The sequence below is a fragment of the Pleurodeles waltl genome, chromosome 4_1 (genome assembly GCF_031143425.1).
Source record: "Pleurodeles waltl isolate 20211129_DDA chromosome 4_1, aPleWal1.hap1.20221129, whole genome shotgun sequence".
Taxonomy (NCBI): domain Eukaryota; kingdom Metazoa; phylum Chordata; class Amphibia; order Caudata; family Salamandridae; genus Pleurodeles; species Pleurodeles waltl.
In genome coordinates, this window is record NC_090442.1 from 648,838,121 (window position 1) to 648,861,825 (window position 23,705).

General features: G+C 45.2%; 1 protein-coding gene across 1 annotated transcript in view; it reads left to right on the forward strand.

Moving 5' to 3' along the window:
- The window catches only part of NTN4 (netrin 4), a 450,303-nt gene that overhangs the window by 137,139 nt on the left and 289,459 nt on the right, over nt 1-23,705 (forward strand). The window contains exon 3 of the mRNA XM_069229091.1: nt 20,887-21,165. Within this exon, the coding sequence (XP_069085192.1) occupies nt 20,887-21,165 (279 nt within the window). The remainder of the gene's footprint in view (nt 1-20,886; nt 21,166-23,705) is intronic.

Here is a 23,705-nt window from a genome sequence, read left to right on the forward strand (position 1 = left end):
ACATTTTACTGTAAAATACACCCCAGAGGGCACCTTAGAGGTGCCCCCTGAAACTTAACCGACTGTCTGTGTAGGCTGACTAGTTCCAGCAGCCTGCCACACCAGAGACATGTTGCTGGCCCCATGGGGAGAGTGCCTTTGTCACTCTGAGGCCAGTAACAAAGCCTGCACTGGGTGGAGATGCTAACACCTCCCCCAGGCAGGAGCTGTGACACCTGGCGGTGAGCCTCAAAGGCTCACCCCTTTGTCACAGCCCAGCAGGGCACTCCAGCTTAGTGGAGTTGCCCGCCCCCTCCGGCCACGGCCCCCACTTTTGGCGGCAAGGCTGGAGGGAACAAAGAAAGCAACAAGGAGGAGTCACTGACCAGGCAGGACAGCCCCTAAGGTGTCCTGAGCTGAAGTGACTCTAACTTTTAGAAATCCTCCATCTTGCAGATGGAGGATTCCCCCAATAGGGTTAGGATTGTGACCCCCTCCCCTTGGGAGGAGGCACAAAGAGGGTGTACCCACCCTCAGGGCTAGTAGCCATTGGCTACTAACCCCCCAGACCTAAACACGCCCTTAAATTTAGTATTTAAGGGCTACCCTGAACCCTAGAAAATTAGATTCCTGCAACTACAAGAAGAAGGACTGCCTAGCTGAAAACCCCTGCAGAGGAAGACCAGAAGACGACAACTGCCTTGGCTCCAGAAACTCACCGGCCTGTCTCCTGCCTTCCAAAGATCCTGCTCCAGCGACGCCTTCCAAAGGGACCAGCGACCTCGACATCCTCTGAGGACTGCCCCTGCTTCGAAAAGACAAGAAACTCCCGAGGACAGCGGACCTGCTCCAAGAAAGGCTGCAACTTTGTTTCCAGCAGCCTTGAAAGAACCCTGCAAGCTCCCCGCAAGAAGCGTGAGACTTGCAACACTGCACCCGGCCACCCCGACTCAGCTGGTGGAGATCCAACACCTCAGGAGGGACCCCAGGACTACTCTGATACTGTGAGTACCAAAACCTGTCCCCCCTGAGCCCCCACAGCGCCGCCTGCAGAGGGAATCCCGAGGCTTCCCCTGACCGCGACTCTTTGAATCCTAAGTCCCGACACCTGGGAGAGACCCTGCACCCGCAGCCCCCAGGACCTGAAGGACCGGACTTTCACTGGAGAAGTGACCCCCAGGAGTCCCTCTCCCTTGCCCAAGTGGAGGTTTCCCCGAGGAACCCCCCCCCTTGCCTGCCTGCAGCGCTGAAGAGATCCCGAGATCTCTCATAGACTAACATTGCGAACCCAACGCTTGTTTCTACACTGCACCCGGCCGCCCCCACGCTGCTGAGGGTGAAATTTCTGTGTGGGCTTGTGTCCCCCCCGGTGCCCTACAAAACCCCCCTGGTCTGCCCTCCGAAGACGTGGGTACTTACCTGCAAGCAGACCGGAACCGGGGCACCCCCTTCTCTCCATTCTAGCCTATGTGTTTTGGGCACCACTTTGAACTCTGCACCTGACCGGCCCTGAGCTGCTGGTGTGGTGACTTTGGGGTTGCTCTGAACCCCCAACAGTGGGCTACCTTGGACCAAGAACTGAACCCTGTAAGTGTCTTTCTTACCTGGTAAAACTAACAAAAACTTACCTCCCCCAGGAACTGTGAAAATTGCACTGCGTCCACTTTTAAAACAGCTATTTGTCAATAACTTGTAAAGTATACATGCAATTTTTATGATTTAAAGTTCCTAAAGTACTTACCTGCAATACCTTTCGAATGAGATATTACATGTAGAATTTGAACCTGTGGTTCTTAAAATAAACTAAGAAAATATATTTTTCTATACAAAAACCTATTGGCTGGATTTGTCTCTGAGTGTGTGTACCTCATTTATTGTCTATGTGTATGTACAACAAATGCTTAACACTACTCCTTGGATAAGCCTACTGCTCGACCACACTACCACAAAATAGAGCATTAGTATTATCTATTTTTACCACTATTTTACCTCTAAGGGGAACCCTTGGACTCTGTGCATGCTATTCCTTACTTTGAAATAGCACATACAGAGCCAACTTCCTACATTGGTGGATCAGCGGTGGGGTACAAGACTTTGCATTTGCTGGACTACTCAGCCAATACCTGATCACACGACAAATTCCAAAATTGTCATTAGAAATTCATTTTTGCAATTTGAAAGTTTTTCTAAATTCTTAAAAGTCCTGCTAGGGCCTTGTGTGTTAAGTCCCTGTTTAGCATTGTCTTTTTAGAGTTTAAAAGTTTGTTAAAAGTTTGAATTAGATTCTAGAAACAGTTTTTAGATTCTTAAAAAAGTATTCCAACTCTTAGCAGAATAATGTCTGATACAGAGATGCAGGTGGTGGAACTCGACACCACACCTTACCTCCATCTTAAGATGAGGGAGCTAAGGTCTCTCTGTAATATAAAGAAAATAACCATTGGCTCCAGACCTACCAAAATTCAGCTCCAGGAGCTGTTGGCAGAGTTTGAAAAAGCCAACCCCTCTGATGATGACCTCACAGAGGAAGAAATTAGTGACTTGGAGGCCAATGTCCCTCCTCCAGTCCTAAATAGGGAGAACAGGACCCCTCAAATCCTGTCTCCAACTGTGTTAGTCAGAAATAGTGAGTCCCTCACAGGAGGGTCCCACATTTCTGAAATCACTGAGGATGCTCTCAGTGAAGATGACCTCCTGTTAGCCAGGATGGCCAAAAGATTGGCTTTAGAGAGACAGCTCCTAGCCATAGAAAGGGAAAGACAAGAGATGGGCCTAGGACCCATCAATGGTGGCAGCAATATAAATAGGGTCAGAGATTCTCCTGACATGTTAAAAATCCCCAAAGGGATTGTGACAAAATATGAAGATGGTGATGACATCACCAAGTGGTTCACAGCTTTTGAGAGGGCTTGTGTAACCAGAAAAGTGAACAGATCTCACTGGGGTGCTCTCCTTTGGGAAATGTTCACTGGAAAGTGTAGGGATAGACTCCTCACACTCTCTGGAAAAGATGCAGAATCTTATGACCTCATGAAGGGTACCCTGATTGAGGGCTTTGGATTCTCCACTGAGGAGTACAGGATTAGGTTCAGAGGGGCTCAAAAATCCTCGAGCCAGACCTGGGTTGACTTTGTTGACTACTCAGTGAAAACACTAGATGGTTGGATTCAAGGCAGTGGTGTAAGTAATTATGATGGGCTGTACAATTTATTTGTGAAAGAACACCTGTTAAGTAATTGTTTCAATGATAAACTGCATCAGCATCTGGTAGACCTAGGACCAATTTCTCCCCAAGAATTGGGAAAGAAGGCGGACCATTGGGTCAAGACAAGGGTGTCCAAGACTTCAACAGGGGGTGACCAAAAGAAAGGGGTCACAAAGACTCCCCAGGGGAAGGGTGATGAGACAACCAAAACTAAAAATAGTAAAGAGTCTTCTACAGGCCCCCAAAAACCTGCACAGGAGGGTGGGCCCAGAGCCTCTTCACAAAACAATGGGTACAAGGGTAAAAACTTTGATCCCAAAAAGGCCTGGTGTCATAGCTGCAAACAGCATGGACACCAAACTGGAGACAAGGCCTGTACCAAGAAAGGTTCCACTCCAAACTCCCATCCAGGTAACACTGGTATGGCTAGTCTCCAAGTGGGATCAACAGTGTGCCCAGAGCAAATCAGGGTCCACACTGAAGCTACTCTAGTTTCTGAGGGTGGGGTGGATTTAGCCACACTAGCTGTCTGGCCGCCTAACATGCAAAAATACAGACAGCAACTCTTAATTAATGGGACTAGAATAGAGGGCCTGAGGGATACAGGTGCCAGTGTCACCATGGTGACAGAGAAACTGGTTTCCCCTGGCCAATACCTGACTGGAAAAACTTACACAGTCACCAACGCTGACAATCAGAGAAAAGTACATCCCATGGCAATGGTTACTTTAGAATGGGGAGGGGTCAATGGCCTGAAACAGGTGGTGGTCTCCTCAAATATCCCAGTGGACTGTCTGCTTGGAAATGACCTGGAGTCCTCAGCATGGGCTGAGGTAGAACTAAAAACCCATGCAGCAATGCTGGGTATCCCTGAACTGGTGTGTGTGAAAACAAGAGCACAATGCAAGGCACAGGGTGAACAAGTAGAGCTGGAGTCTGGAAGAATGGCCCAGCCTACCAAGAGAACAGGAAAGTCAGTTGGGAAACCAACTGCAACACAGCAAAAGAAAGGGAACCTCTCTTCTCAGGAAGAAGTTCTGCCCTCTGAGGGAACTGAGCCTTTGGAGCTTGAACCTTACCAGGTTGAGCTCTTAGGCCCAGGGGGACCCTCAAGGGAGGAGCTGTGTAAGGGACAAGAAACCTGTCCCTCTCTTGAAGGCCTTAGGCAGCAAGCTGCTGAAGAGTCCAAAGGCAAGAAAAATGGAACACATAGGGTCTATTGGGAAGATGGGCTCCTGTACACTGAGGCCAGAGACCCCAAACCTGGTGCCACTAGGAGAGTGGTAGTGCCTCAGCTGTTCAGGAAGTTCATCCTAACATTGGCCCATGACATTCCCCTTGCTGGACATTTGGGACAAACCAAGACGTGGGAGAGGTTAGTCAACCACTTCTACTGGCCCAATATGTCCAACATGGTTAAGGAGTTTTGCCTCTCCTGCCCCACCTGTCAAGCCAGTGGTAAGACAGGTGGGCATCCAAAGGCCCCCCTCATTCCACTTCCAGTGGTGGGGGTTCCCTTTGAAAGAGTGGGTGTGGACATAGTTGGTCCACTAGAACCTCCCACAGCCTCAGGAAATATGTATATCCTGGTAGTAGTGGATCATGCTACCAGGTATCCTGAAGCTATTCCCCTTAGGTCGACTACTGCCCCTGCAGTAGCCAAGGCCCTCATTGGTATCTTTACCAGAGTAGGTTTCCCTAAGGAGGTGGTGTCTGACAGAGGTGCCAACTTCATGTCAGCATACCTAAAGCACATGTGGAATGAGTGTGGAGTGACTTATAAATTCACTACACCATACCATCCCCAAACTAATGGCTTGGTTGAGAGATTCAACAAGACATTAAAAGGCATGATCATGGGGCTCCCAGAAAAGCTCAAAAGGAGATGGGATGTCCTCTTGCCATGTCTGCTTTTCGCTTACAGAGAGGTGCCACAGAAGGGAGTAGGATTCTCACCCTTTGAACTTCTGTTTGGTCATCCTGTAAGGGGACCACTTGCCCTTGTTAAAGAAGGCTGGGAGAGACCTCTCCATGAGCCTAAACAGGACATAGTGGACTATGTACTTGGCCTTCGCTCTAGAATGGCAGAGTACATGGAAAAGGCAACCAAAAACCTTGAGGCCAGCCAACAGCTCCAGAAGTTTTGGTATGACCAAAAGGCTGCACTGGTTGAGTTCCAACCAGGGCAGAAAGTCTGGGTTCTGGAGCCTGTGGCTCCCAGGGCACTCCACGACAAATGGAGTGGCCCTTACCCAGTGCTAGAAAGGAAGAGTCAGGTCACCTACCTGGTGGACCTGGGCACAAGCAGGAGCCCCAAGAGGGTGATCCATGTGAACCGCCTTAAGCTCTTCCATGACAGGGCTGATGTGAATCTGTTGATGGTAACAGATGAGGATCAGGAGGCAGAGAGTGAACCTCTCCCTGATCTTCTGTCATCAGACCCAAAAGATGGCACAGTAGATGGAGTGATCTACTCAGACACCCTCTCTGGCCAACAGCAAGCTGATTGTAGGAGAGTCCTACAACAGTTTCCTGAACTCTTCTCCTTAACCCCTGGTCAGACACACCTGTGTACCCATGATGTGGACACAGGAGACAGCATGCCTGTCAAAAACAAAATCTTTAGACAGTCTGACCATGTTAAGGAAAGCATCAAGGTAGAAGTCCACAAGATGCTGGAATTGGGAGTAATTGAGCGCTCTGACAGCCCCTGGGCTAGCCCAGTGGTCTTAGTCCCCAAACCTCACACCAAAGATGGAAAGAAAGAGATGAGGTTTTGTGTGGACTACAGAGGGCTCAATTCTGTCACCAAGACAGATGCTCATCCAATTCCAAGAGCTGATGAGCTCATAGACAAATTAGGTGCTGCCAAATTCTTAAGTACCTTTGACTTGACAGCAGGGTACTGGCAAATAAAAATGGCACCTGGAGCAAAAGAGAAAACAGCATTCTCCACACCTGATGGGCATTATCAGTTTACTGTTATGCCCTTTGGTTTAAAGAATGCCCCTGCCACCTTCCAAAGGTTGGTGAATCAAGTCCTTGCTGGCTTGGAGTCCTTTAGCACAGCTTATCTTGATGATATTGCTGTCTTTAGCTCCACCTGGCAGGATCACCTGGTCCACCTGAAGAAGGTTTTGAAGGCTCTGCAATCTGCAGGCCTCTCTATCAAGGCATCCAAATGCCAGATAGGGCAGGGAACTGTGGTTTACTTGGGACACCTTGTAGGTGGAGGCCAAGTTCAGCCACTCCAACCCAAGATCCAGACGATTCTGGACTGGGTAGCTCCAAAAACCCAGACTCAAGTCAGGGCATTCCTTGGCTTGACTGGGTATTATAGGAGGTTTGTGAAGGGATATGGATCCATTGTGACAGCCCTCACTGAACTCACCTCCAAGAAAATGCCCAAGAAAGTGAACTGGACTGTGGAATGCCAACAGGCCTTTGACACCCTGAAACAAGCAATGTGCTCAGCACCAGTTCTAAAAGCTCCAGATTATTCTAAGCAGTTCATTGTGCAGACTGATGCCTCTGAACATGGGATAGGGGCAGTTTTGTCCCAAACAAATGATGATGGCCTTGACCAGCCTGTTGCTTTCATTAGCAGGAGGTTACTCCCCAGGGAGCAGCGTTGGAGTGCCATTGAGAGGGAGGCCTTTGCTGTGGTTTGGTCCCTGAAGAAGCTGAGACCATACCTCTTTGGGACTCACTTCCTAGTTCAAACTGACCACAGACCTCTCAAATGGCTGATGCAAATGAAAGGTGAAAATCCTAAACTGTTGAGGTGGTCCATCTCCCTACAGGGAATGGACTTTATAGTGGAACACAGACCTGGGACTGCCCATGCCAATGCAGATGGCCTTTCCAGGTTCTTCCACTTAGAAAATGAAGACTCTCTTGGGAAAGGTTAGTCTCATCCTCTTTCGTTTGGGGGGGGGTTGTGTAAGGAAATGCCTCCTTGGCATGGTTGCCCCCTGACTTTTTGCCTTTGCTGATGCTATGTTTACAATTGAAAGTGTGCTGAGGCCTGCTAACCAGGCCCCAGCACCAGTGTTCTTTCCCTAACCTGTACTTTTGTATCCACAATTGGCAGACCCTGGCATCCAGATAAGTCCCTTGTAACTGGTACTTCTAGTACCAAGGGCCCTGATGCCAAGGAAGGTCTCTAAGGGCTGCAGCATGTCTTATGCCACCCTGGAGACCTCTCACTCAGCACAGACACACTGCTTGCCAGCTTGTGTGTGCTAGTGAGGACAAAACGAGTAAGTCGACATGGCACTCCCCTCAGGGTGCCATGCCAGCCTCTCACTGCCTATGCAGTATAGGTAAGACACCCCTCTAGCAGGCCTTACAGCCCTAAGGCAGGGTGCACTATACCATAGGTGAGGGTACCAGTGCATGAGCATGGTACCCCTACAGTGTCTAAACAAAACCTTAGACATTGTAAGTGCAGGGTAGCCATAAGAGTATATGGTCTGGGAGTCTGTCAAACACGAACTCCACAGCACCATAATGGCTACACTGAAAACTGGGAAGTTTGGTATCAAACTTCTCAGCACAATAAATGCACACTGATGCCAGTGTACATTTTACTGTAAAATACACCCCAGAGGGCACCTTAGAGGTGCCCCCTGAAACTTAACCGACTGTCTGTGTAGGCTGACTAGTTCCAGCAGCCTGCCACACCAGAGACATGTTGCTGGCCCCATGGGGAGAGTGCCTTTGTCACTCTGAGGCCAGTAACAAAGCCTGCACTGGGTGGAGATGCTAACACCTCCCCCAGGCAGGAGCTGTGACACCTGGCGGTGAGCCTCAAAGGCTCACCCCTTTGTCACAGCCCAGCAGGGCACTCCAGCTTAGTGGAGTTGCCCGCCCCCTCCGGCCACGGCCCCCACTTTTGGCGGCAAGGCTGGAGGGAACAAAGAAAGCAACAAGGAGGAGTCACTGACCAGGCAGGACAGCCCCTAAGGTGTCCTGAGCTGAAGTGACTCTAACTTTTAGAAATCCTCCATCTTGCAGATGGAGGATTCCCCCAATAGGGTTAGGATTGTGACCCCCTCCCCTTGGGAGGAGGCACAAAGAGGGTGTACCCACCCTCAGGGCTAGTAGCCATTGGCTACTAACCCCCCAGACCTAAACACGCCCTTAAATTTAGTATTTAAGGGCTACCCTGAACCCTAGAAAATTAGATTCCTGCAACTACAAGAAGAAGGACTGCCTAGCTGAAAACCCCTGCAGAGGAAGACCAGAAGACGACAACTGCCTTGGCTCCAGAAACTCACCGGCCTGTCTCCTGCCTTCCAAAGATCCTGCTCCAGCGACGCCTTCCAAAGGGACCAGCGACCTCGACATCCTCTGAGGACTGCCCCTGCTTCGAAAAGACAAGAAACTCCCGAGGACAGCGGACCTGCTCCAAGAAAGGCTGCAACTTTGTTTCCAGCAGCCTTGAAAGAACCCTGCAAGCTCCCCGCAAGAAGCGTGAGACTTGCAACACTGCACCCGGCGACCCCGACTCAGCTGGTGGAGATCCAACACCTCAGGAGGGACCCCAGGACTACTCTGATACTGTGAGTACCAAAACCTGTCCCCCCTGAGCCCCCACAGCGCCGCCTGCAGAGGGAATCCCGAGGCTTCCCCTGACCACGACTCTTTGAATCCTAAGTCCCGACACCTGGGAGAGACCCTGCACCCGCAGCCCCCAGGACCTGAAGGACCGGACTTTCACTGGAGAAGTGACCCCCAGGAGTCCCTCTCCCTTGCCCAAGTGGAGGTTTCCCCGAGGAACCCCCCCCTTGCCTGCCTGCAGCGCTGAAGAGATCCCGAGATCTCTCATAGACTAACATTGCGAACCCGACGCTTGTTTCTACACTGCACCCGGCCGCCCCCGCGCTGCTGAGGGTGAAATTTCTGTGTGGGCTTGTGTCCCCCCCGGTGCCCTACAAAACCCCCCTGGTCTGCCCTCCGAAGACGTGGGTACTTACCTGCAAGCAGACCGGAACCGGGGCACCCCCTTCTCTCCATTCTAGCCTATGTGTTTTGGGCACCACTTTGAACTCTGCACCTGACCGGCCCTGAGCTGCTGGTGTGGTGACTTTGGGGTTGCTCTGAACCCCCAACGGTGGGCTACCTTGGACCAAGAACTGAACCCTGTAAGTGTCTTACTTACCTGGTAAAACTAACAAAAACTTACCTCCCCCAGGAACTGTGAAAATTGCACTGCGTCCACTTTTAAAACAGCTATTTGTCAATAACTTGTAAAGTATACATGCAATTTTTATGATTTAAAGTTCCTAAAGTACTTACCTGCAATACCTTTCGAATGAGATATTACATGTAGAATTTGAACCTGTGGTTCTTAAAATAAACTAAGAAAAGATATTTTTCTATACAAAAACCTATTGGCTGGATTTGTCTCTGAGTGTGTGTACCTCATTTATTGTCTATGTGTATGTACAACAAATGCTTAACACTACTCCTTGGATAAGCCTACTGCTCGACCACACTACCACAAAATAGAGCATTAGTATTATCTATTTTTACCACTATTTTACCTCTAAGGGGAACCCTTGGACTCTGTGCATGCTATTCCTTACTTTGAAATAGCACATACAGAGCCAACTTCCTACATATGTCACCTTAGGAGGCTCCCGGGATACCACTGAGTTGTCAGATAGCCGAACACCTCCAACTGGCCACTTTTGCATTCAGCATGCAGCTATCAACTGTGGACCATTTGCTGGATGAGTTAGCCCAGATATTTGAGTGCATTAGATGTTTGAAAGGTCACATTATACGCCTTCACATAGATGAGTCGATCCAGCCTGTTGTCTTACGACATTGCAGAGTGGCATTCCACCTCTGTCCAAAGGATGAGGAGGTACTCCACAAACTGAGAGAAGCTGACATTATTCAGAAAATTGATGGCCAGATTCCCGAGTATCTCCAATAGTAATGGCTCGCAAATCCATGCAAACAAAAGATCCAGATTTGCATAGATATGTGCTTCCCCAACATGGCAATCTGTCATGACAGACATTTGACACCCACGATGATATTGTGGCTGAAATAAATGGTTCTAGATGGTTTTCGAAGGTGGACCTCATTTGAGGTCAATCACCGCATTCTTCATCCATGTGGGTTTTAAGAGATACAAACGCCTAAGTTTCCGAGTGTCCATTGCTGCTGAGGTGTTTTAAGATACCATCAGGGGTGTGTTGACAGGACCTTCCGGCATCATCAATGTCAGCGATGATATACTAGTGCATGCTCCCACCCTCAAAGAACATCTTGACAGACTAAGAGTGACATTTTGGCTATTAATGAACAACAGTCTCACTCTCCACTGGCAGAAATGTGCTTTTCTTCAGAAGGAAATTTGTTTCTTTGGTTATCGTTTCTTTGAAAATGGTGTTGTGCCGGATCTAGTAGAAGTCCAGGACATTCAATCTGCTCCTGCTCCCACCAGTGTAACAGGACATAATTTTCAGGGAATGGTGACATATTGTGGTCTGTTTATTCAGAATCTCACCACCCTCACTGCCTCCCTGCGAGAACTAATAAAAGCCAACGCCTTCGGAGAATGAGGCCCGCTCCTAGAAGAAGCTTTCCAGGCGACCAAACGGGCACTTTCTGAACACACCAAGCTCATCTATTTTGACCCTCGCCATCACACGATACTCTTGGTGGATGCCAGCCCCACTGGCCTGGGGGCTGTACTCTTACAAAAAAGAATGGAGAAGGACCCCAATTGCGTATGCCAGTTGCGCCTTGAAAGATACTCATAAGCGCTACTCACACATCGAGAAGTAGACCATTGCAATTCATTGGGGGGTGTCATCATTTTCATGTCAATTTTTATGCCCACCCTTTTGCAGTCCATACTGACCACAAGCCACTCACTCCTCTTTTTACTGGCTCCTCTTCTAAACCTCCCCCAAGAATCGAGAAGCAAATTCTTCAGCTGTAGGAATACTGCTTCTCTGTAGTTTAGTGCCCCAGGACTCAGAATCTTGCAGACTATCTCTCAAGGCATGTGAGACCTACTATAGCATGCGAGGAGTCAGACTCTGATAAAGTAGAAGAGTATGTGAAGCTTGTGGTCGAGAGGTCCAGACCTCTGCCCATTACGTTGAAGAAGATTGTGAAAGCCAGAAAGCCACTAAAGTGGACGAGTGCCTCCAGATTAGGGTTGGGCGTAGCTCGTAGAGTTTTACTCTGCAGAATTCCATGGAGTTACACAAAAACTCCATGAGAGTCCACAGAGTTCCGCCCACTACTGGTGCTTTCCTCTTGGCACCTGATGTCAAGCATTTTAGAGCCGACAACATGAATTCAACCAGGAAACCACAAACAGCGAAGAAGGACTGACAAAAAGTCTATGTACCATGACAACCATCTTGGAAGAGAACAGTAGCCCATGGTACCAGGCAAAACATGAACAATTTGAGTGGAATACAAGCCCTTATCCATGCAATCATCTCTTGTGTGGTTTGTGTTTGTTTGTGTAGCTAGAGCAATGAACAATATCTGTCTGAAACATTTAAAACTAAGGTCAGGCCTTATGGTGTCTATTGCAAACCGAATAAAGTGTTTACAGCCACGGGTCACGTTTTTCACTGTTATGTACTGCTTTACCACTCAGGAATTTGCTGACTGTTTGACGTCCGGAGGCATTTGTCACCAGAAAATTACTCCCAGGTAGAGGCATGCAAAAGGGCAAGCAGAATGATTTATGTGACCTCTGAACAAAGTCCTGCAGATTGCACTAGCCAATGACCAGAATATGGAGTGTACCATATACTCATTTCTGTGAGAATATAGGATTACTCTGCATGCCACAACCAGAATGAGCCCTAGTGCTCTGTGCATTAACCGGATGGTGGGTGACACAATTCCTCATGTTGAAGGGCCATCAGCCATTAGAACGAGGTAGTAGATGCCTTGGGGCAGTGTAAGACACAGAATGACAAAATGTCAGTCAAATGGAGAGCCCAACAGAGACATCTACAAGTTGGCGATCTGGTACTCGTCCGACATCGGCATCTGGGGAGCATGTTTTATTTGCCTTTTGAGATCAACACTGGTTCATCAGTGATATTCATGGGACCATAGACATGGCCACGAAAGTTGAAGAGACTGCCACCAGAAACCATAGTCTTCTTCAAGCACTGCAAACCACAAGGCCTCAGTGCTGATAACAACCTACAGTCCTCTCATGTGGAAGATTTAGGGTGTGATGACAACCTCCTGGACAAGGATGTAACAAACTCTCTCAGACCATCCGTGAGGCAGACATCTGAAACGGAGGCACAGGGCATCCATGAGGCAGCCATCTGAATCGGAGGCACAAGAGCAAACTCTGGGATCACTTAAATCCTCTGTAAGTGACACAAGAGTTACCTCTGATGTTGACACAGCAACTGGGGTCTCAGGGCAAAGAAACAAATGACCTGAGGACAACCCAGTAGTTCAACAAAAGGGGATCATGAGGTACCACCTCAGGCCCAGTTCATCTGGCTCCACAAGACTGAAAGACTTTGTCTGAACTGAGGAATCCACTCAGGGAGCTGGGTGCAGACCAGTTTTTGAGTAGTTGCATTTCTGTTGGCCTTCATTGTCTGAATGTCTATGTCTGTGTGTGTGTTTTGTCTTCCATCATCTAAATGTGTATGTGTGTGTGTTCGTCTTCTGTCTGAGTTTGCATTTGTTTGGTTTGTTTGTTGGGGTTAAGAAGGGATGTTATGTTGGGATATAGATGATCCCAAGGGGTGAGATGAGGGAGGGGTGTTTGTTGAAGAAACCTTCAGGTTTGCAACAAATGGTTGCAGCCATCACATGCTGACCTTGGTCAGTGTAATGCATCACATTGCCTGTGACTCTTTCTTTTACTGCAGGGGACCTGGGCACTGCTGAGGCCTGCTCAGTAGCTAACACCCACGCAGGCCAAGGGTCTTGTGATGTTTTTGAGGCTTCCCAGTCCCACCCATACCTGTGATGAGGCCGGAAAGGTGTAACCTCACTTAATGACGGATAACCTTGTGAAACACAGGCTGAAGCCTAAAGTACCCAGCCTGTGTTAAACTAGCAAGGCTTTTGTACGTCATGACTTTCCAGTTTACCCACCTCTGCTGCTGGCAGACGAGGTGTGTGCAGTATACAGGGGGTTGGTCTATCCAAAGGTGGCGTTTTGTGTTATTAGCAGCGTTGTGGGAAAATGTTGTATTGTGCACTGTATTGGGACATGTTATTTTGGTGTGGTGCGATGAGGGTGTGGCAGTGAGTTATACACAGTTGATTAATATTGTTGAATGCCATGAAGTTGAGGGTATGGTATGGTGTGCTAACGTTTAACTGTATGAGCTTGTGGTGCTTTGAAATTAGGTGAGGCATCGTGCAATATGGAAGGGTGAGTATTATGGTGTAGCTAAGTTGTGCCAGGATTTGTTGCAAATTTCTTGGGATGTCATACAAATATCGGCAAAGCCAAGGCATCTATAGTATTCCTTCTGTATGCTCTTGAGATGTCATATGTAAAATATATACTAAAGAAAAAGTATATTAGTTCTTTAGGATGGAGGAGGTGGAGTTTTGTATATATATGTGTGTGGTTTGGTGTGATGATAAGTGGTAGGTTGATACTCAGGGGCATATTTAAGAAAAGTGGCCCTGCACTTAGTGCAGGACCACTTTTCTTGCACCCCTTAGCGCCCCTCTTACGCCACCATGTGTGCGTCGTATTTAAAATACGGGCCATCATGGCAGTAGTAAGAGGCATAATTTTTTACACTAGTCCGGAGCTTTGCAGGATTAGTGTCAAAAATGTTGATGCTAATCTGGCAAAGCCCATTGAGGCCCATTGTAATCAATGGTGTGCCTCCTTTTTACACCTGCTCTGAGCAGGTGTTGAAAGTATACTTTTTTGGCCCCCCTAATGAGGGAACACCCTCTTTGCATACATAATCCCTGGCACAGGCAGAATGTAGCGCAAAGGGGTACAAAGTGGTGCAATGCAAATACGGCGCGGGGATTTCAACCTCGTTGGGCCACATTACCATAAAAAATTACGCTAATGTGGAGCAAGGAGGCGCTATTAAATATGCCCCTTAATGTTAACATGTGTGCTATAGAAGACTGTGATGCTGTTTGATGTTTTGTGCCCTGATACTATATGTTGTGTTATGTAATATGGTGTGGTATATCCAGGCATGATTGACTGGATACTGTGTTCTATGGTGAGGTGTAGTATGATGTGGCATAGAGTGGTGGGGTTTTCGCATAGTATAGTAAGGCATCGTATACTATAGTGTGATATGATGTGATGAGATGTGCACCCTTTTTATCCTCTCTCCTGGTGACTGTGTCCCACTGTCTGTGACCCGAGGTACGTCTCCACAACTTGTGGCAAGAGTGATCATAAAAATCATATAATCTTAGACCTATTCAATGAAAGTAGGTTGGTATTCTAAATTAAATTGAAATAAACAATCTGGTATACAAGTATTTTACATTTATTTATAATTAGTATGCAACATAAACATTACTTTGATCAGATATGCAAGACACTGTTTCGCTGCTCCTGAGCTAAACTTGATAACTTCTTTGACTCATTTACAATGCCTTGCACTTAGCTTTCATTGCCTTTTACCATCAGCTGCCCACCCTCACACCTGAGTCATCTCACTCATTTTTATTTAAAAATCAACTTGCATGTTTCATTTTGAAAATGTCGAAATATATGTATTTTCTTATATATACATATTCTTATATACTTACCTTAACAATTGACAATGTAAAGATCAAGTTGTCAGAACTGTAAAGGGTGATCTCATTCTGCATTCATCTTTGTTATCTATCAATTATCGTACAATGCTTCTTGCTTTAACTGTCCCATCTCAGACAACTTACACTCATGATCACCCATTTCGCAACATTTCCTCTCAGAAAATTGAAAGTAAATCTCTACTTCTTCATGCGTCTTCCCTCACTGTGACCACCTACATGCACCCTCACTCCTCTAACCTTTTCCTTACTCTAACTCACTCACTCCATGACACATCTTTCCTGCACCACCCAATATCCATCCAAAAAGTCAATAGCCCCTTCTTTGTGCTTACATCCCAGTATATCTCTCAGCTCTTAAAGTGTCACAATTCACTTCACCCAATCTCCCTGTTTCAAGACCTGCTTCCTTCTTAAGAGTCCTATGGTAAGTTTTGTAGTCCTCTCAAAGTGCAGTCACATCCCCAACCTCCCCTAAATCTCAGAAATGTTCAAGAGATAACACTTCAGTGATTGGCACACTTCTCTATCCACAAGCTAGTGAATCCCTGCAAGACAGACTTTCTGGATTACAACTCACCAAGAAAGCTTTCACCTGCATACCAAACATCCTTGCCACCATCATCTATTATCAATCATGCTCTTGTTTCTTGGCCAACGCACAGCATCTTTATAGCAATGATTTCTCTTTGCTAAGCTACAGGAACATCACAGGCTCGATCATGAGCAAGAGACAACAGAGCTCAGAAACACTCAAAAGCTTTGTGTTTCTAAGCTGTGCTGTCAGCAGCTCAGGGTCCAACTTGCAGTGTTACAGAGCTACAGAGCTTGAACATATGCTAAAAAAGGATTGCGTGTATCTTTTCTGCACCTATGTACAGGAGGAGAATTTGTTCATGACGCCGCCTCCAGTCTTTTTTGATAAAATACACACATACATTGCACAGACCTCTCTACTATTTTTAGACTCAAAGACATTCTTTCAATCTCCCTCCCCTACCTTCTTCCTCCCTGATCCTGTCTTCTTCCCAGTTTCTGCCACCAGACTTTTTGTCACTTTGGTTGGTTTGAGATCATATTCAGACCTTGCTTGAATTTGACAGAGAGGGCTGAGAACTCTTGCAAAGATCTATAAATCCTTCAGACTCAGAGAAACTACTTATGGATCTTAAACATAACAAAAACCAAAGGAGCAAGACTCAACAATTAGAGCCTGACCATTGAGAGATCTCTTATGAGACACTGAAGAAGAGAAAACAAGGGACTCTCTCCATATATCCACTTCTCTTTCCAAAGCCACAAATTTAGAAGATTCCAACCAGCAGAAAGATCAAGGTGCAGATATCATTAAACAGACCTGTGACTGGGGGTTAGTGCTTCACACTCCGTCCATCATTTTATTTTGTGTTGTGATGTTGCCTTGTGCGCCCTAAGTGGCTAGGGTACGCCCAGGCGTGGTTTCCTTGCTCGCTGAACCAATGGAATCAAGATAGCCTGGCTGATGAAGGGTTATACCCTGAAACCAGTCCCAGGATGCTTGTTTTCTGTCCAGGGAGCACCTGGCCTGGCAGTTCGGGCTGGACAAGACTCATTTGCATATGGCTGGGTCCAAACTGGGGTGACATGGCGAGCAAAATAACGATGGGTTAAACCCAGATCTGTTACTGGGGGTGAGTGTTTGAAATGTTTCAACACTCCGTCCATCATTTTATTTTCTGTTGTTATGTTATCATTGAACAACAGCCAGGGTTTATTGAAGACCAATCGAGGGTCTGTCTACTACATCAAGGAAGATCTTAGAAATAAAACCAGCAAAGGTCTTTCAATAACACATATGGATGATTTATGTGGCTTGCAAGATGGCCTGCCTCAGTGGGGAAGACAGCAAGGATAAGAAAATAAACAATAGAAACCTTGGACCCGATTCACAAAGGAAAACTTACACATTTGGTCTAAACTTAGACTAAACGTATAAGTTTACGACTTTGGGCATTTACGAATACTCAGGGATCTACCCCTCGAGTGTGAACATAAAGATAGTATTGTGAATGCCCTTTGTGTATTCCCAAAGTCGTAAACATAGATGTTTAGTTTAAGTTTAGACCAAACGTTTAAGTTTACCTTAGTGAATCAGTCCCCTTGTCGGTGGCTGGACAGCATGTTTTATAGAGTACAATTGCACTGTAAACACAAACAAATCCCTTTTCAAACAAATATGGGAGCTTGGAGATCAGGTCAGAGTGGGACAAAAGATGTATTTGGAATTTGAAAGAACCTCCCAAATTTATAATGGGGACGAATCTCATCATGCGGTGACATGAATATTACCAGGATGAACACAATGTCCAGTCAACTTGGTCACAGCAACCCATTTGGTAAGAGTATAAAAACGGATAAAATAGGAACATCTTTGTGTGACCCAAATGCAGAGAAAAATAATTGACAAATACTTGATTAGTGTTCATTATCTGGACTTTACAACTCTAGAGAAACTTGATATATATTGTATCTGCAAGATGACAAAATACTTTCTTGGCCATTGAGACTAAGGATCCTACAGGCTTCCATATACATGACAACAGCGTCGAAATACAACAGTGTCAGGTTTGAGGGGAATCTGCAGGGACACATTCCTGAGCTACACTAATCAACTATAAAGTCAGCATAGATCTTTGTAGGTTGGATTGGATTAAGAGGGCACTGTACTTCGCCTGACTGACATTAGTCAGGAATTTCAACGTGATAAAACCTCTCTCAAGACATATGGATGTACATCTCAGCCTGAAAAAATAATAAACATATTGTTGACAAATAAATATCATGAGTTCTTGCACACCCACCCCTGCTACCCGCACACCACAAAGGTGAGAATCATAAAGCTCCTAGAAGCTCTTTCTTCTGACCGGCAAGCTATAATGGTTCATATGGTCGAAATATAAGGTTGCACATTTCAGGATCAGAATCTGAAGCTAGATTGCAAGTCAAATATCACCGAACACAGGGTTTGCTGCTTGTGTTTTTATTAGCTGTAACTTGGCCTTCCGGTTTTGTGGTATTTGCTTTGTAGACATTTCCGTCTACAACTATCCATATTTATTTTTTGCTCTTTTTATCTGTATTGATCCATATTTATTTTGTGTTTTGTGAAATGATTAATCTGACACTAATATATTCCCACTTTTATTTAACTGATCAAGGTACACTTGCAATTGGACGTTTCATGCGTTTTAGTGGTATACGAAGCCATATAAAACACATCACTCATATTCAGTACACTAACATGACATTTAACTTTTAGTACAATTCACAACTGCAGCTGTTCAAAGCTTCATTAGAAAGATGCTTTCTTATTTAAAACCCATGCGTGGTAATCTAAACAGCTGTTAGCCTAGATGTCATGATTTGCATCGTCAAAGGTAAGTAACAAAAATACCTGTTTTCCGTATTTTATCATATTTAAAGGCAAATTCAGACAGAAAGATAGATGGTTTTCTGTATTTATCTGTAAAAATGAATAAAAAACTGAACACTGGGAGCCTTAGTTGTAATCTATATTTCAAGATTGCCCTTCTCCCTTGGCGGAATGGCGCTTTCAATTGTAAGGTGGAATGCCATTTTCCCTGTTTTGGGAACCTCTCCCATGTAGCATTTCTAGTAACCTCAGAGCCTTCGAGGCATGCGGTCCTCCAGGGCTTCAGTTGGGATTTTGATTGCTGTTATTTTAGGACTAGGCCTGATTCCCTGGACGCTCTTTATGGTGTAGGTTCTTGGCATTCCTCCAGAGATAACTACAGACAATATTATTTAAACATGCCATGCTTTTCATGGGTTGGTCTTGGTGTTCCCACAGTGTACTGAAAAACACATCTTGAGCAGCTAAGAAGAAACCACTTGAGATTTCTATCTCCCATGCACCTCTCAGTTGTCCTTTGAAATTGCACAAGCCATTAGAGAAACTGAGAATTCATTTTTTACCTTGCCTGTCCCGGAGCAGACAGTGCCTGTTTTGTAGCTATTTACTTCATTTGTTTCGATTACAAATGCACGAGAAAAGCATCCAGTAGCGCAAATACATCCATCCTTGGGCTATGTTTTAAAGTATGATTACTATTAAACCTGTTGGATTGAATTTTAAAAATGGACATTTGCATTTCTCTGTTTTAAACTACCATTAATAAGACACAACTGAGATGGTTACATAGAATTTAACATCCTGAAATGTTAGTATAAGGGGGCCTACTCGTGTTTTCCTTATCATTGTAGAGCACCATCTCATATAGTTTATAAGGTGTCATGTTTTTCCCTCCTCCCCGCCTGTGCATCAAGAGCTCTCACTATGACCTTCACTCGTGTATTAATTGTACGAAATACAGCCAGCTTCAGGTCCTTATTGAGCTGTAACACTTTTATGTTTCTCTCATGTTCATGATGTTCCTTCCTTCAGGTCGATGCTTTACAATTGAAGGTCACTTCCTGTGGCATAATGGAGATACTATCAATAAAATGAATGTATTTGTGTTTTCTGTGTAGAACATAATGTAGGCTGATTCATTGGAAGTAAAAGTAACCGTTGCCAGTTGATGTGTTCCTGTTTCACCACTGGGGTATGCAGTGAAGATATTTCCTCACACCACAGTGACTACGATTCTCTATCAAAGAGTGTCTAGGACACAAGCAAGGGTTCCTTCGTGATCCCGTTAGAGAGCAGATTCCACGACAGTCTGTTTACCCGTCTGAACTCAGAATAGTTCCCTTTTCTCCACTCCTGCCTGATACTAGCAGTCCTTATGACATGTACTGTCTTTGGTTCTCCACCTGTTGAGTAGATTAGGATGCAGCTTTTACTGCCAATTAATTTATTTGCATTTTACATATTTTGAATTGATTAACTAACCAAGCATTTTTAGCGTTCTGTAAAGATTCCTACATTTAAATAAACCTTTATGGTTTCTACTTTGATCACTGTCTTGTATGGATTTTCTCTTGTGGATTTCCCTATGCGGTTTCTGTGGGTTACTCTTGTACTATTGGTTAGGGTTTTGTCTTTAAATAAACACACATAGCCCAGAACCATCATTTATGCTGAAAAGCACCGACAGAACCAAAAAGCACTGCATAGTGTGGGAACAGTATAGGTATATTTTATAGTGGAACTTCATCAACACCGATGCTGCCGGTTGTCAAATGACCATTTTGGGTTTGTTATGGCTGCCACGGCGACAGTGGAGATAGCACTGTATAAGCAAAGGGAGACTTGTATTATGTAACGCTGTAATGTGCAAGACACACTGTATGCTCGAGGTGTCAGCACCTGAACATACAGTGTGCACCGCATTATATCACGTCCATAAACAGCAGAAACAACTTAAATGAATGAAGACTGCACATTTCTCTTCATACAACAGAAATTCACAAAAAAACAGCAGCAGTGATATGTGAAGGGTGTTGCTTGCGAGTTGCGAGCACAGCCATTGCCAAAGTGCTCAATCAGTTCCAAATTGAGCTGCTTAAGACACAATTCAAGCTGCATGCATAGTCAGTGGCCATTTATTTGATTTATTTATTTGTAGTTGTTTTCTCCAATGTGGCCCACCAAACTAGGTTATTCTGTTACCTCTGTAACACCATAGTGTGCTAATCATGCGACCACCAGAAGGTTTGTGAACCAGTCTACATTATGTCATTGGATAAAGATGTTTGTAGCAGGTAATAAAGTTGGCAAGTTGGACCGCTATCTTTGTATCACTGAATCTATGAACCACCTGTACAAATTCCTCATATATAATGTTGATTCCAGTTGCCCTAATGTTAGTAACCCTATAAATAATCGAGTGTTTGGTGGCAGATTAATCAGCTCAGCACGTCAGTGTAACTCAAACTGTGCCAATTCAGCCTTGAACTAACGGCAGGCTCGCTCTTTGCAGGTCATATACCGGGCCATGGCTCCCCCACACTCTTACGAGGACCCATACAGCCAAGAAGCCCAGCAGCAGCTGAAAATCACCAACCTGCGCGTCCAGCTGCTGAAGCGGCAGGCCTGCCCCTGTCAGAATGTGGGCCTGGGGGACAAACCGCAGCATTTTGCACACTATGCCATATATGATTTCATCGTGAAGGGAAGCTGCTTCTGTAATGGTCACGCGGACCACTGCGTCGAGTACGATGGTTTCCGGAAGGTCCACGCATCAGGGGCGCTGCACATGGTATGTATTCTGGACGTGTGTCTCAGATGGAAGGAAACAAGTAATAGATACATCTGACTACCATTGTAGATTTGGTACTCAAAAGGTACAAGCATTTTGCAGGAAATGGTATTTCGTTTAATTAGTCCTAGGTAAAGCAAAGAACAGTTTTACTTGACAGTGGAGGAGAATTTCTCATCACTTGTATCAAAACGACCTAAGGGCCTGCACGTTATATTGCACTGCGTGTGCTAAGCTGAAAACTACAAATTGTGAGTGGCAGTTTCAGTTACAGCTGTATTGGAATTAACAAAAAGAACGAATGGGTTATTATGTAGAATGCATACTTTTTTGGTGTTTGATTTGCCACATTTGCAATAGACACTGCGTGTGTCTGCCAGTTGGACTTGTTATCAACAGCTACAAACCTACGTTATAAAATAAAACCGTCTCAAGGCCTTGTGGCTGATAGGGCGAATGGTGGCCATTTAATGACCCCTTTACAGTGATATAAGTAAACATGTACCCGTGCTTACAAAAGCACACAGACTTTTACTATATACCAATGCGAGATGAATCGGTAAGTAGAAAAAGTAGTTCAAGAACACTTTTTTAAAATATAGTGCAAAAGCACTTAAAAAAATTAAACAGATGAGCGGGTTATGGAAGTGGGTTGGGGAGGGTGTGGGAGTGAAGCAACACTGAAGATAAGGTGGGGAAGCAACTTGTTAGCTGGGTGGTGAAGCAACAGGCGGGGGAGAAGCAATACAAGTGGGAGAGCACGGTTGAAAGAAAGCAATGTGGTGCACGGTGGAGAAGTACACGGGCAAGAGAGAGCAAACAAATGCCGATGGCGGAAAGAATCACCTGGGTAAGATAGAGCAATGTAGAGGGGGCAGAAAAGCACACGAGGGAGCAGCAGGAAAACACACGGTCTTATGGAGTTCTTAAACAAAAAGAAAAAAATCGTTTCCCAAAAGTACTCGGAGGAAGTATAGAAGCCAGCCAATGAAAGAGATAGTGAAGAGACTATGCTTCACGGAAGAGACAAACACAAGATGGACAAGCTGAAACAAGGTGCTCCATCCGAAAGAAAGCAAGCAAATAAGAAAGATGCTAAAGCCAACCTACAGTAAGCAATAGGTTGGTTGCAAGCCCCTATATGTTCCTGGTAAGCCACAGTATGTCCAGTTCAGTTCAGAAACCTTTATTCAGCATAAATATTGCCATAAAAGATACGAAAGTAATACATAAACCCGTAAAGCAATGAAATAAATCAATAAAGATACAATACAAAAGCAACAATACAATCGTAAACTTTACAGAAAAAGCATTACTAATGGTAGCAAATAACATAGCATCATAACTGGTTAGATAAACTGAACAAGACACAACAGCAAATCGTGCTAGCAATTCCTTTAGGCCTCAAATCAGCCCCACTATTACCACTCATTCAAGGGAATTAGGGTGTTAACATTAAAACCCAATCCTCCATCAATTTGTTTTACATCTCACTGCTGCTTTAAAAAAGGAACAAACACCAAAACAGACATTGGGACTATTTAAAAGTTGAAAATAAAACAGTACATCCCTGAAGGTTAAAAAAACGGTTTAATAAAAAGTTTAAAAACAAAAAAAAAGAAATAAAAAAATTACAAGAGAACAAAAAGTGTATCATCGTTTGCTTATCCTGGTCATCACAATGGCAGGATCACACTCAACTACCCATAGTGCCCCAGGCATCAGAAAAACACAGAAGCCCTTCGCCATACCTGGCCTAAGACGTAAAAGCAAAGATCTTTCTCTCTGTGTCCCTGCTAGGGTGAAGTACAGTGTCAAGTCAACTGATGCTGAGATCAAGAGATAATCTTTAATAGAGCTTTTGCCCTGCTCATTGTGCAGCCTCTGCACTTGGAGGAACTCTAAAAACGAAGCTTCTCCTTTAATTTGTCAGCCTTTTGTATTGCAGACAGTACCTGAAATAAGTAATGTAGGCTCAGCTCCTGTGAGATGTTTTCAGTGAATGCCAGCCAGGGAATAGAAGAGTCCTTACCCAGTTTAAGGTATTCTCAAATAATTTTTAGGTGAAGACTGGCCTCAATATTGGTCCAACCACTGACCCAAAGCAAAGGAGGGGTCAGCTTAGCGATATTCTGGAGATTTAACTCTGAATAAATGCTGAAATGAGAGCTTGTGGGAGGCAGTAATAGAAGTCCCTACAAATACGATTTTCTTTAATTTGCAGAAGGTTAACCTTATGATACCCCCAAACCCATGCACCATACAGAGCAGCCGTGATGCACTGCAACTTATAAATGTTCAGAAAGGGAGAGACTGCCCTCCTGCCTGTGGCCTGAGGCAAATTAAATATTGCTCCAGCCAATCTGCTAAGCTTTTGGTAGGAACAGCTAACCTGGGGATGCCAGTAGCCAGTGGAATTAAAGATGACCCTTAAGAAAGGACTGCCCTTTCACTGTTAAGTTCAATATGTTGCCGGGCCCACATGACATGGTATATGATTTCCCATAGTTGGTCACCGAATCCAGCCCACTCATGAAATT